Source organism: Tachyglossus aculeatus, chromosome X2, assembly GCF_015852505.1.
Source record: "Tachyglossus aculeatus isolate mTacAcu1 chromosome X2, mTacAcu1.pri, whole genome shotgun sequence".
NCBI lineage: Eukaryota > Metazoa > Chordata > Mammalia > Monotremata > Tachyglossidae > Tachyglossus > Tachyglossus aculeatus.
In genome coordinates, this window is record NC_052100.1 from 22,657,091 (window position 1) to 22,669,257 (window position 12,167).

General features: G+C 44.0%; 1 protein-coding gene across 1 annotated transcript in view; it reads right to left on the reverse strand.

The window, feature by feature from the left end:
- Positions 1 to 5,874: 5,874 nt before the first annotated feature.
- The window catches only part of ELP2 (elongator acetyltransferase complex subunit 2), a 35,334-nt gene continuing 29,041 nt past the window's right edge, over positions 5,875 to 12,167 (reverse strand). Inside the window, exons 18-22 of the mRNA XM_038770860.1 lie at positions 11,706 to 11,898; positions 9,421 to 9,542; positions 8,528 to 8,670; positions 7,941 to 8,054; positions 5,875 to 6,874 (exon numbers count right to left, since the gene is read on the reverse strand). Coding sequence (XP_038626788.1) covers positions 6,724 to 6,874; positions 7,941 to 8,054; positions 8,528 to 8,670; positions 9,421 to 9,542; positions 11,706 to 11,898 — 723 coding nt within the window. The 3' untranslated portion in view covers positions 5,875 to 6,723. The remainder of the gene's footprint in view (positions 6,875 to 7,940; positions 8,055 to 8,527; positions 8,671 to 9,420; positions 9,543 to 11,705; positions 11,899 to 12,167) is intronic.

Genomic DNA, 12,167 nt, shown 5'->3' on the forward strand with positions numbered 1-12,167 from the left:
GAAATGTTGAAATGGCCATAGGGGAGAAAAGCGGGTGGGGAGATAAGAATATGAAGAGGAGGGAGTTCCAGGCAGGAGAGGGTCTGAGCAAGAGATCAGCAGTGAAAGAGAGAAGAATGAGGCATATTGAGTTGGTTCTCTTTCCCATGGTGTATTGTCTCAAGCACTTCCCAAAATCTGGCCACAATGGGTTTCATTTAATACCACTGATTGATTATTTATGCCACTGGTGATGCAAAATCTCAGATAATTGCATGAACTGTCAAGTATTCTTTTCACAGTAGGGATACAAAGAAACAATAAGTCCATAAAGAATGCCACCTTGGGTAAGATCCTTGGTACAGCTAGCTCAGTGGCAATGGGATGCTTGAAGGAATTGTGTGAGGGTGACCTCTTACATGTGGTGGGATGGACTATTTAAGATCCATTAACTTTTCCCTTCACATGCCCGATGCTTCTTGCACCCAGTGATGCTTTCCCTGTGGCCCAGGGAAAAAGAGTGGGGTATCCATATGGGAAAAAATAGTTTCCATTTGATCATGGGGGTATTTTATTGGCATAATATTTGACTGTGGTTTCACTACCCTATTTGACCTTTTGTAAAAATGTTTCCCAGGTTGTTTATTTCTGTAAGGAAGGTGTCCAGCCTGAAACTAATCACTATCTGCAAAGGGGGAAGTTAAAGATAGAAATTCCGCATGGTAAAATGGTCAAAGCCAATTTTTGTATATTTTTTTTTGGTCTTTGAAATTGAGACGTTAGGTGCTTTTGCATAATGAACAGCATCTGAACCCAGGGTGAAAGGGGAGATTGGCTAGTTTACGGTTCACCAAGTGCACAAACTGACAATCCAGTTGGTTTGACCAGTTTTGGCTGGCTGCCCTAGGAAACAGTAAAGTAACAGGAGCTGAGCTTTAGAGGTGGCTAATTGATGACCTAGTCACAATGTGGGCAGATAGCTTCCCCCAACCCAGGGGGGTGTTATTGCCAGCACCTCCAAAACCTGGGAAAGCATCGGACCCAAGTGAATTAACACTCGACTTCACATTTGATTGTTCTGTTGTTGGTCACTAAGATTTATTTGACAGTCACAAAAAAAGATAGATGCAAGAGCAAAACTTTATTTTTTCATTGAGCTATTTCTTTTGACCTTGTTTGTTTCTGTAAAAAAAATGCATGGCTACCCACATATCAAATTCTACTTAATAAAATGACAATCATAAGGTAAAAATGCACATTGGAGCTAATAGAATCAGCAAGAGTATTTATCGGGTGCCTTCTATGTACTGATCACTGTCCTCAGGACTTGGGAACATAAACATCTGAGAAAAACAGCCTACCTTTGAGGATCTTACAAGATGGAGAAACAAGCAGGCAAAAATTGCCAAAGGTACAACAGGTTAAAAAAAAAGTAAGCAATTCAATGAATCCTAAAGATTTAAATAAACTGCCTTTCTTACCACTAGTCTCCAGCCTTTTGCAAATGCTCAGTTCTTTCAATCTTGATTTTTTTTGTTTGTTTACTGGGCAAAAAAGGAGAAGGCTCATTGTGGGCAGGGAACGTCTCTACCAACTCTGTTATATTGAACTCTTCCAAATGCTTAGGACAGTGCTCTCCCCATAGTAAGCACTCAAATACCATTGATTGATTGGTTTTCACAGCTCTGATCTGGCATTTGATCTTGCATGGCATCAAAGTATCTCCTGGCTTTTTCAACCAAAAAAAGAGGATTAATTTACATCCCATGAACCAACAAATTAGATGAATAGGTGAATTAGAGCTATAAACTCTTTCAGTGTACTGAAATGTGTCAAATACCCTAGAATATCTAGGGATCCATTTTCCTAACTCCAATGAATCTATCTCTTCCAGAAATCCTTCCTTGGTTAATTCAACTCCAAGTCATGCCATTGAGCCAACTTATGTCCATTTTATTGTTCAGGTAAATTGATGAGGAGTGTGGTATGGTAGAAAGCGCTCAGAACTGGAAGTCGAGAGCGAAGTTCTAAACCCGGCTCCACCTCTTGCCTTCTGTGCAATCTTGGGCAAAAGTCACTTAGATTCTCTGTGCCTCAATTTACTCACTCCTGAAATGGGAGCAAAACGCAGGTTCTCCCCCAGACTGGACAATCAATCATATTTAATCGAGTGCTTACTATGTGCGGAGCACTGTACTAAGAGCTTGGGAGAGTACAATATAATAATAAACAGACATTCCCTGCCCACAACGAGCTTACAGTCTAGAGGACAGGGACTGCATTTGGTTTATCTTGTCTACTCCAGTGCTTAGCACATAGTAAACCCATAATACATTTTATTATTCCACCTAATATTTCCTACTTTTGCTTGTATTTGTGACTTTACTAGATTATAAAATTAGACAGCTATAAAACTCTTGTTCCAATCAACACAGCTCTCTTCTAGCACTTATTTTTGTGAATAGTAGATGGATGTTACACCCATATGCATTTTGTGCTCCCCATCTCTTGGCACTCTGAATGTTCTGTATTTGTCCACTTGATTGTAAATTATTTGAAAGCAGGAACTGCCTTGCTGTTTTTGATCATCAACTGCTATACCTAGTACAGTCCTCTTGCATGCTAAGAACCCTAGTTAGTGTGTACAGTTCATGGCTAACTATACACGCACAACCATACATATACAGTGGAACCTAATTTGGTTTTTACCAGAAGTAGAGAAAGTAAGCTCAGGCTCTAACATCTCACCTGTTCCTCACATGTAGCTTCCACTGGGTTCTAATCCTGGCTCCACCACATGTCTGCTGTGTGACCTTGGACAAGTCACTTAACTTCTCTGGGCCTCAGTTCCCTCATCTGTAAAATGGAGATTAAGACTGGGAGCCCCAAGCAGGACAAGGACTATGTCCAGCTTGATTAATTTATCTACCCCAGTGCTTAGAACAGTGCTTGGCACATAGTAAGCATTTAACAAGTACCAATATTATTATTTTTTATTATTATGTGTGGCCAGTGTGGTTGTGTATCCAATGGTGGGAAGCCAGTTCACTATTGCCAGTCAGAATCCAGCCCAGTGCCCAAATGAGCCTGTTTCCACTCCCTTAAAGGGAAGATTGCCTTCAGTTAGCCAGAGCTGTTCAGGAAGCAGAAGCCAGAAAACAGTTTACCTAGAGTCCCCTCCTTCCTTACTGGGTTTAGATACCCAGAAGTGACAGTTAAAAATACCAAGAACCAACAAACTGAAGATGAAGACAAGTACAGGCTTTTAAATACAGGTCAAAGAGAAAGGGTGAAACTAGGAAAGAGAAGTATAAAAGTCAGAAATAATGCCTGCTAAGTATTCGCACAAATGATCAGGAAAGAGGTTTGGAGATGTAGGAGCCACGTAGCATGCTATAAGGAGGGGCCTTTTGCTTTCTGTATCCAATGTATTATCAAAATGGTAATGTCTCATGTTCACCTCTCCCTTGGCACAGAATTTTTCAAATGAGTCTTTTCAAAACAAGATTTTGAAGTGCCATGGAATTACTTCAATGTAGAAATCAGTCTTCAGATAAATTTCTAAACCTACCAAAGTTGTAAGGAACCAATCATATGTATTAAGTAAACCATGCTAAATAAATATCGTCTTACGCTGGTTTCTGTCCTTCGATTGCTGGTATCGTACTATAAGTTTCCAAAATGTATCCATTCAATATATATTTGGACACCTAGTAGTAATATTAAGCACCTGTTATGTGTAAAGCACTGTACTAAACTGGTAAAATATATATGTGAAAATTAGGTACAATCCCAGGCCCCCAGAAAGCTCAGAGTCTAAGAATAAATGGTGGGGGGGGGTGGGGGGGGGGGGGGGAGTGTTGCCAAGAGGATTAGCAACAGAAATAAGCAATAACACAAAAGACAAAGGTAATGATAAATTCAATAAGAACAATAGGGTAATGTTTCAAGCTAATCAGGTTGGACACAGTCCCTGTCCCACATGGGGCAATCAATCGTATTTATTGAGCGCTTACTGTGTGCAGAGCACTGTACTAAGCGCTTGGGAAGTACAAGTTGGCAACATATAGAGACAGTCCCTACCCAAGAGACAGTCCCTACCCAAGGGGCAGAGTTTCAAGATCATCACACCTCAGAGTCCAGCAAGACATAGCCACAGTCTTACTAACCTTCTTACTCCACCCTACCAGGCTGAACAAGCTGATGGGAAGTTCTGATGTCATGGGGGCTAGGCAGCTTCTCTCCCAGGCTGGGGGGCTTTGGTCCAGTGAGTGGTAAAGGGAACCGGTGGGAGCCTTACAGTGTTTCTTGTTTCCCACACTAGAGCAGGGGTTGATAGGAAGGCCCAAGGACATGGGGGCTGGGCAACATGACACAATTTTGCCTGCTTCCTGAAGCAAAAAAGTAAGGTTTTACCTATGGTTACAATTAGATGTCATTTTAAATCAAGAGGCACTGGTTTTAACCAAGTGCAGCTGGAGGAGAGGCCATGTGGCCTAGTGGATTCAGCATGGTCCCAGGAGTCAGAAGGACCTGAATTCTAATCCTGGCTCTGCCACTCGTCTGCTGTGTGATCTTGGGCAAGTAACTCAACTGCTCTGGGCCTCAGCTACCTCCTCTGTAAAATGGGAATTGAGGGACCCCATGTGGGACCCCAGTGCTTAGTAGTGCCTGGCACATAGTAAGCACTTAAGTATCATTAAAAAATATTATTTAAATCAATTTTGGGATAGAAGTTGCTGAGGTGGTAATTGTTTTCCTTATGTTTAATATATTAAAACATTCATTTGGGGGAGAAGGGAGAGTAATGCTACCAAAAAATGACAAACATTGGCTGAAACACTACAGCTGCAAACAGGATAGCAAGATTTAGAACTGAGGGAGTGTTGTATAGTCACAGCATTGGAACAATGACAAAGACTCTAGAGCTGCTGAGAGTATTGGAGACAAATTAAATAAGGACCATCAAGTGCCACTGAAGAGCCTGAAGAGGCACAATCACAACTAATGAAAGGCTAAAAAGAGTAGTTTTGCTGGCCTGTATGGAAGAAGCACTTTAATACGATCTAGCAAAATAATCGGAAAAATATTGGTGGTTTGACCTTGGACAAATGAATGAAATCTGTCTTCACTGTGGTGCTTCAAAATGGAATAATGAAAAATATTGGTGGTTTGACCTTGGACAAATGAGGGAAATTTGTCTTCCCTGTGATGCTTTAAAATGGAGTAATGAACGGAAACAATGACTATGCCACCACTTTATGCGCACAAAACCATGACAATCCTTACTGTTTGGTACAGAAATGAGCCAAAACATTTTGGGGGACCAATTAGAAAATATAACTGCTGCTTCCAAATGACATCTTTGGGAATTATTAATGAAGTATAGAAGCAAGGTTTCGTGCTAATGATTGAGGTTCAGTAACAGGGCTATTATACTGGATCTCTGCTACCTCTCCCAGTCAAAGGACACAATTTCCTTCAAATTCATGGACAACAGGAGGCAGAACAGCGATGCCGTATTTCCGGTATCAAGACATCATTTTAGAATGACCAGGGATGCTTCATAATCACAACAGCTTCGTCTAAAATCTCAAGAAATCTCCTCCTGACAAGTACGATGAGGTCATTCAAACTGTTAGAAAACTTGAGAGAGCACGAGAGAGTGACAAACCAGGGACAACTAAGAGAATCAGTGTGGCCTAGTGAAGAGAGCATGGACCTGGGAGTTGGAAGACCTGGGTTCTAATTCAAGGCTCCACCAATTGCCTACTGTGTGACTTTAGGCAAAGCACAACTTCTCTGTGCCTCAGTTGCCTCATCTGTAAAATGAAAATTAAATACCTGTCCTCCCTCCTAAGACTGTGAGCCCCAGGTGGAGCAGGGACTGTCCAACCTCATTAACCCCAGTAAAGTGCTTGGCAGATAGTGGGAGCTTAACAAATACCATTATTTTCTCTCCTTAGAACTAGGGAGCAGGCAAGAGATAGGCTAAAGCTGTTGTTTCCAGCAGGGCTGCTTCAGTTTCAGAATCTAGACTGTGAGCTCACTGTGGGCAGGAATGTTTCTGTCTGTTGTTCTATTGTACTCTCCCAAGCGCTTAGTACAGTGCTCTGCACACAGTAAACGCTCAATAAATAAATCTTGGACCCAAATGATCCAAATTTGGGTTGCCCTCCCATTCCACCACAGATCATACTGAAAACTCAACCCCAGGGTTCCCGAAATGTTGTTCAAATCGCTATGACCAAGCCTAGGGCCACCCCCCCACCCCAGCTTAGCGACACTGAGCGCATGTCCACGTGACCAGGCAGGTTTCCACCATAATCCACTGAACCCAAACTGCTGGACTTTTCAAGTTTTACAGTGGGTTGAATAAATCGGTTGGCACTGTAACCAGACTTGAGAAGGGCCCCTGGCCCAGCCCTGGGGCAAGCTGACATCTTGGCTCCACTTTTAGTCCATTTCTAGCTCCAATGCTAGCTATGCCCTAGCTATGGTTGCCCACACTGTCCCTCGTCCCCATGGAGTTGGCACCCCCGGGCTTCTATCGATCCTGTATACCAGAGAGATACACTCAATTCGCCTGAAATCGAGATGGTAAAGGAAGACCTTGCTGATTGACGTAGAAGGTTTTTATAAATCAGGACGATAGTCTTCATCTGTACACTTGGTTTTAGAATAGAAAAGTTCTTAAAATCTAAAACAAATATCCACTTGGCTCAGGTGAGTCTCTGGTTTCCACTACAGTGCAGATCTGTTAATACTAAAGATCTTCACAATGTGATCTGCTCCACAACTTGCCAACTGCAAATATTCACGGCTGTCCTTCTGTCCTGGTTTGCCCACTTGACGTCGCCAGCAGAGCTTTTTGACCGTAAGTGTGTGACTCTGGCTGTAATGAAGATGGAGAAATTGTGAACTGAAACATGTATACTATGGACCGAAAATGTCAACCTTGAAGAGGACCCCCTCAGTTATCTGAGGTTCTTAGTGCTGGTTATGGTGAAAAGTTAATACCAACAGGTGTTAAATACCAAAATTGCCAGGATTTCTACCACTAATTAAAATGTATCCACTGTATCTGCAATCTAAATATCTACTCTATCCGCAATCTAAACTCATTTGATTTGCTTTGTTTTATTTCAAGTTACCACACACCAAGCGCAAATGTAAAACAAATTGAAAAATACCAGTTACATTCCAAGAACTGCCACCATCAGCTCAAGGTAGCAATCAGGGTCAGGCTAAGACTTATTTTTAATGACTCAAGAAGAATCTACCTTTGGAATTTCCCCCACACCATTTGGGGGGTCCTGGATGTTACAACCACCGAGCTCTGAATGCCACTGGATAATCTTGAGCAGAGCACCTCCCACTCTGGCTCAGGTCCCAGGAACAAAGTAAGAGAAAGTAGCTACTCCAAAGCTCCGGAAGAACGTGAAATACTCCATAAAAATGCAGGTTGAGTGCCACGCCGCCCCCCCCCCACCCCCCACCCCGCCCGGCACCCAACAGGCCAAGCACTACATACAGATCCTCATGGCCCAGAATCTGCAAGTAATGAGGAGAGGTTTCAGCTACAAGTTAAAATCAACATGCCAAGTCCTGGCATACCTCCTTGCTCACAGCTCTAATACCAAGGCCAAGATTCTCCCCTCTCTCAGCACTGTTCTGGGGGATGAATGCTAAGGCAGAAGAAAGGGGCGAAAGAACCGGCACCAGGTCCAGAGGGAGGTTGAAGGATTCCTGATGTTCTCGCTCTGTCTCAGGCTGCCTTCTAACTTTTCTTCCTCTTTGCCTCTCTCTTTCTCTCCCTGTACCTGTCTTTCTTGATGATTTTCCCCATCTTCTATCTTTCCCTCCCCTGTGTCTCTCTGACACAAACAGTCTCCGTATATAAGTTGGTAAAAACTGGCAATGAAATACTCCAGTAAGAGGAGGGAGTGGAAAAATTTTACCTCTGATTAGTTTCTAAACATTTGATCCAATCGGTGAGTGTAGAGTTCTGGTCAGTGGCCTTCCAGGTATACACCAGGATCTTCCCACACTCCAGCCCTACTGCAACGATGTCCCTGGAACATTAAGACAGCAGATTCAGTGCTCTCCACCACAGAGTGATCACAGATACGATCCCTCAATTTCCAAGTTCGTAATTCGGTAGCCCAGCCCGGGTTCTCTCGTTTCTCCTTGTGTCTGGCCTCCAAATTCATTCAATCCTCAGTCAAAAACACCACCACCCCAGCTTCCGTTCATGCCATCCTGGGCTGGATTTCAATCAGCTCTTCAGAAATGAGCTCTTCCTCTCCAGCCTGGGCCCCACAAATGTTTCTAAATACCAGACCCTGCAATTCATGAAAAAGGTCTTAGGAAGAAAGAATAACATCCCTCAGGGAAACAAGTCAGGAACAGAACAAAACCAAAAAGAAGATACACAATGGGGCCAGCTGAGTCACTGCTCTGCCCAACATACACATTAAAATAAAACCCAACTTAATTGCTGTCAAGTAAAACTCATTAAGCAAAAGATGCAAAAGGTGCCTGATACCTTCCCTCCAACGTGCGTGTCCGGTTGACGCTCAAGGTGGTGACGGCATCTCCTGCATCAAGTACTGAAGAGCAAGGGTCCAGACCTTCAGACCCTTTATCTCCCGAGAGAGTATCAGCACCGCATGTCCCCCAGACAATGACCTGGGAACCCACAACACATCCCAAGACTTGGAGTTAGAAGGTGGCACTGCTTACATCTGTAAAGTCTTCAGAATTACCTGTCACTTTAATAATCAGTTTTGTAGGAATCCCTTGCCTTAATATGCACTTGTGGAGGTAGTACCTGCTAATTTCCAAAAGGACTCCCTTAAGGGTATAGTAAGACAAGGCCAGGGAATGCCTGAGGTGGGAAAGAATTATCCATCAATCAATCATATTTATTGAGTGCTTACTGTGCACAGAGCACTGCAATAACCACTTGGGAGAGTACAATGTAACACAAATATAACAATATATCCATCCCTGGGCCTGATTATCACCAATTTGACGGTGTACTCAGAGGACCAGAAAAAACTCTAAGTGCTAGTGAGGTCTATAAAGAAGGGTCCAGTCATGCTCCCAGGGAGGTCACAGGGCCAATGAACGGAGTCAGGACAGCTTCAGAGACAACTCATACAAACTGCACACAGCATGGGAATGGTAAATCCCGGGGGGGGCGCGCTAGGATGGAATGGGGCACAGACTGTGCTGACAGGTAGGAGTAGGGGAACGTAGAAAGCATCATGGGGTTAAGCTCTCAAGGAGGGAGGGGAGGTAGATGGCGAACAGGAGTGGGGAATTGTTCCATAAATAACAGGCAAAACCATATAAGGGGAGAGGAAGGAGGCCAGGCCCAGGACTGCAATCTGAACAGGCTGTGCTAAAATGGCCCTGAGGTTCCTAATAAATTACCTTTTTGTCCCGACTTCCAGTGAAAAAATACTTGCTATCAGGGCTCCAATCACACGACCAAATTATTCTACTATGTCCCGCTGTATTTTTATTTGTGCACGCATGGAGGCTGAATGTTGATTCTGAAAGATAACATACCAAACGGAATGCCATTTCCTTATCAACTTGTAAACTGCTGCATGGAATAATGATAACTGCTGTCTGTTAGTCAATGCACACCCTAGTGGGACTCACAGTCTTAATCCCCATTTTAGAGATGAGGTAACTGAGGCCCAGAGAAGTTAAGTGACTTGCCCAAGATCACACTGCAGAGAAATAAATGGCAGAGCTGGAATTAGAACCCAGTCCTTCTGACTCCCATGGTCTATCCACTATGCTATGCTGCTTCTCATGAATCTACACAGCACTTGGCACATAGTATACGCTTAACAAATGTCAGTTATTAGTGTCGACATAGCATTTTAACACCCAAATATCTTGGTACCAACAGAAACCAAGATTTCATTACACACACTCTTTTTCAGATCACTGAAGTGGGTCTTAGACGTGATCCCTTGGGGGCCCCACTATTCACACTTTTCCATCCAGACAGTGGCTATTTGTCCCTACCCTTTGTTTCTTGTCTTTTAATCAGGTTACTTTCCACACAGAATATTATTTCCAGTTCCATGATTACTAGGTTTTAAAAAACCCTTCGGCGAGGAACCTAGTCAAAGGCATAGGGAAAATCTAAATGTATTATGTCGATTGGCTCATGTCTGTATACATGTTTGTTGCCACCTTCAAATCAATCAATCAATCGTATTTATTGAGCGCTTACTGTGTGCAGAGCACTGTACTAAGCACTTGGGAAGTACAAGTTGGCAACATATAGAGACAGTCCCTACCCAACACTGGGCTCACAGTCTAGAAGGGGGAGACAGAGAACAAAACCAAACATATTAACAAAATAAAATAAATAGAATAGATATGTACAAGTAAAATAAATGAATAGAGTAATAAATATGTACAAACATATATACATATATACAGGTGCTGTGGGGAAGGGAAGGAGGTAAGACGGTGGGGGTGGAGAGGGGGATGAGGGGGAGAGGAAGGAGGGGGCTCAGTCTGGGAAGGCCTCCTGGAGGAGGTGAGCTCTCAGTAGGGCCTTGAAGGGAGGAAGAGAGCTAGCTTGGCAGATATGGGGAGGGAGGGCATTCCAGGCCAGGGAGATGACGTGGGCTGGGGGTTGATGTCGGGACAGGCGAGAACGAGGCACGGTGAGGAGATTAGCGGCAAAGGAGCGGAGGGTGCGGGCTGGGCTGTAGAAGGAGAGAAGGGAGGTGAGGTAGGAGGGGGCGAGGTGATGGAGACCCTTGAAGCCGAGGGTGAGGAGTTTCTGCCTGATGCGCAGATTGATTGGTAGCCACTGGAGATTCTTGAGGAGGGGAGTAACATGCCCAGAGCATTTCTGGACAAAGACAATCCGGGCAGCGGCATGAAGTATGGACTGAAGTGGGGAGAGACACGAGGATGGGAGATCAGAGAGGAGGCTGATGCAGTAGTCCAGACGAGACAGGATGAGAGCTTGAACGAGCAGCGGTTTGGATGGAGAGGAAAGGGCGGATCTTGGCAATGCTGCGGAGCTGAGACCGGCAAATGACTCTAGCAGATGAATCCTCACTTCCCCACTTAAAAAAACCAATTGTTTCTCACCCCAAGAGATGTGCTTTTCTGAGTGTTTAATGACCTGAAACTTAAGTAACAAGTCTACAAATTTGCCAAATAAAGAAGTAAGGCTCACTGGTCTCGATTCTGGAACCTCCTCACAGTAGCACATTCTCCCCCTCCAAGTTGCTTCAGAATTCTTTGATGGATACTGAATTGTTTATAGCTAGTTTATCAATTTTGCCAAAAACAACATGAGTCCTTACTGCAATGTAATCCAGTTGCCCTGACCTGTCTGTTACATCTTCTTCAGCAAGAAGAAGGCTTTGTTAAGTGCTTAGGTAAATAAAAAGGTAATCAGATAAGACACAGAATCTGTACCACAGAGGGCCTACAGTCTAAGGAGGAAGGAGAATGGGTATTGAACCTTCATTTTACAGATGGAGGAACAGAAGCACAGAGAAGTTAAGAAACTTGCTCAAGGTCACATAGCAGGCGAATGGTCCTCCAGACTTCCAGGCTCATGCTCTTTCCACTAAGCCACACTGTTTCTCACATGCCCTCCCCGCCCCACCACACACACACACACACACACACACACACACAAACAGACGTATGTGGAAAATCTGTCTTACCTGACTGTGACGAGGTTTCATCTAGCTTTTTCCAAAGGGACCAGTTTCTATCTCTGGAAACTGCTAGTAAGAATTTATCATCAGGTGAGAATGCCAGCTGGGTAACAGTGAGGCTGTGGAAAACCAAGCTCTGGAGTTGCTTCCATGAAGTAGTATTCCAGAGAATAATAGCCGCATGCTCCTTCTTGGTCGCCTGGAAGCAGAGGTAAAACAATGATAGGCATATCTGGCTCTCTGGATTCTAGATGTGGCTTGCAAGCAAAGGTTCCCCCTAAACTCCGCATTCTGAGAGTCACTCCACTAGCGTCGCCCTCAGAGCTTTTGAGAAGGAAGTAGTTGGTCCACTTTGGGATGGAAAGAGACTGAGGAAGAGCCAAAATGGCAGCTCCACTCCTAGCCCTCTCCAGACAGGGCACACTGGACTTGCTCTCACCCTCCTACCCCCAAAGTGTTTGTGTGAAC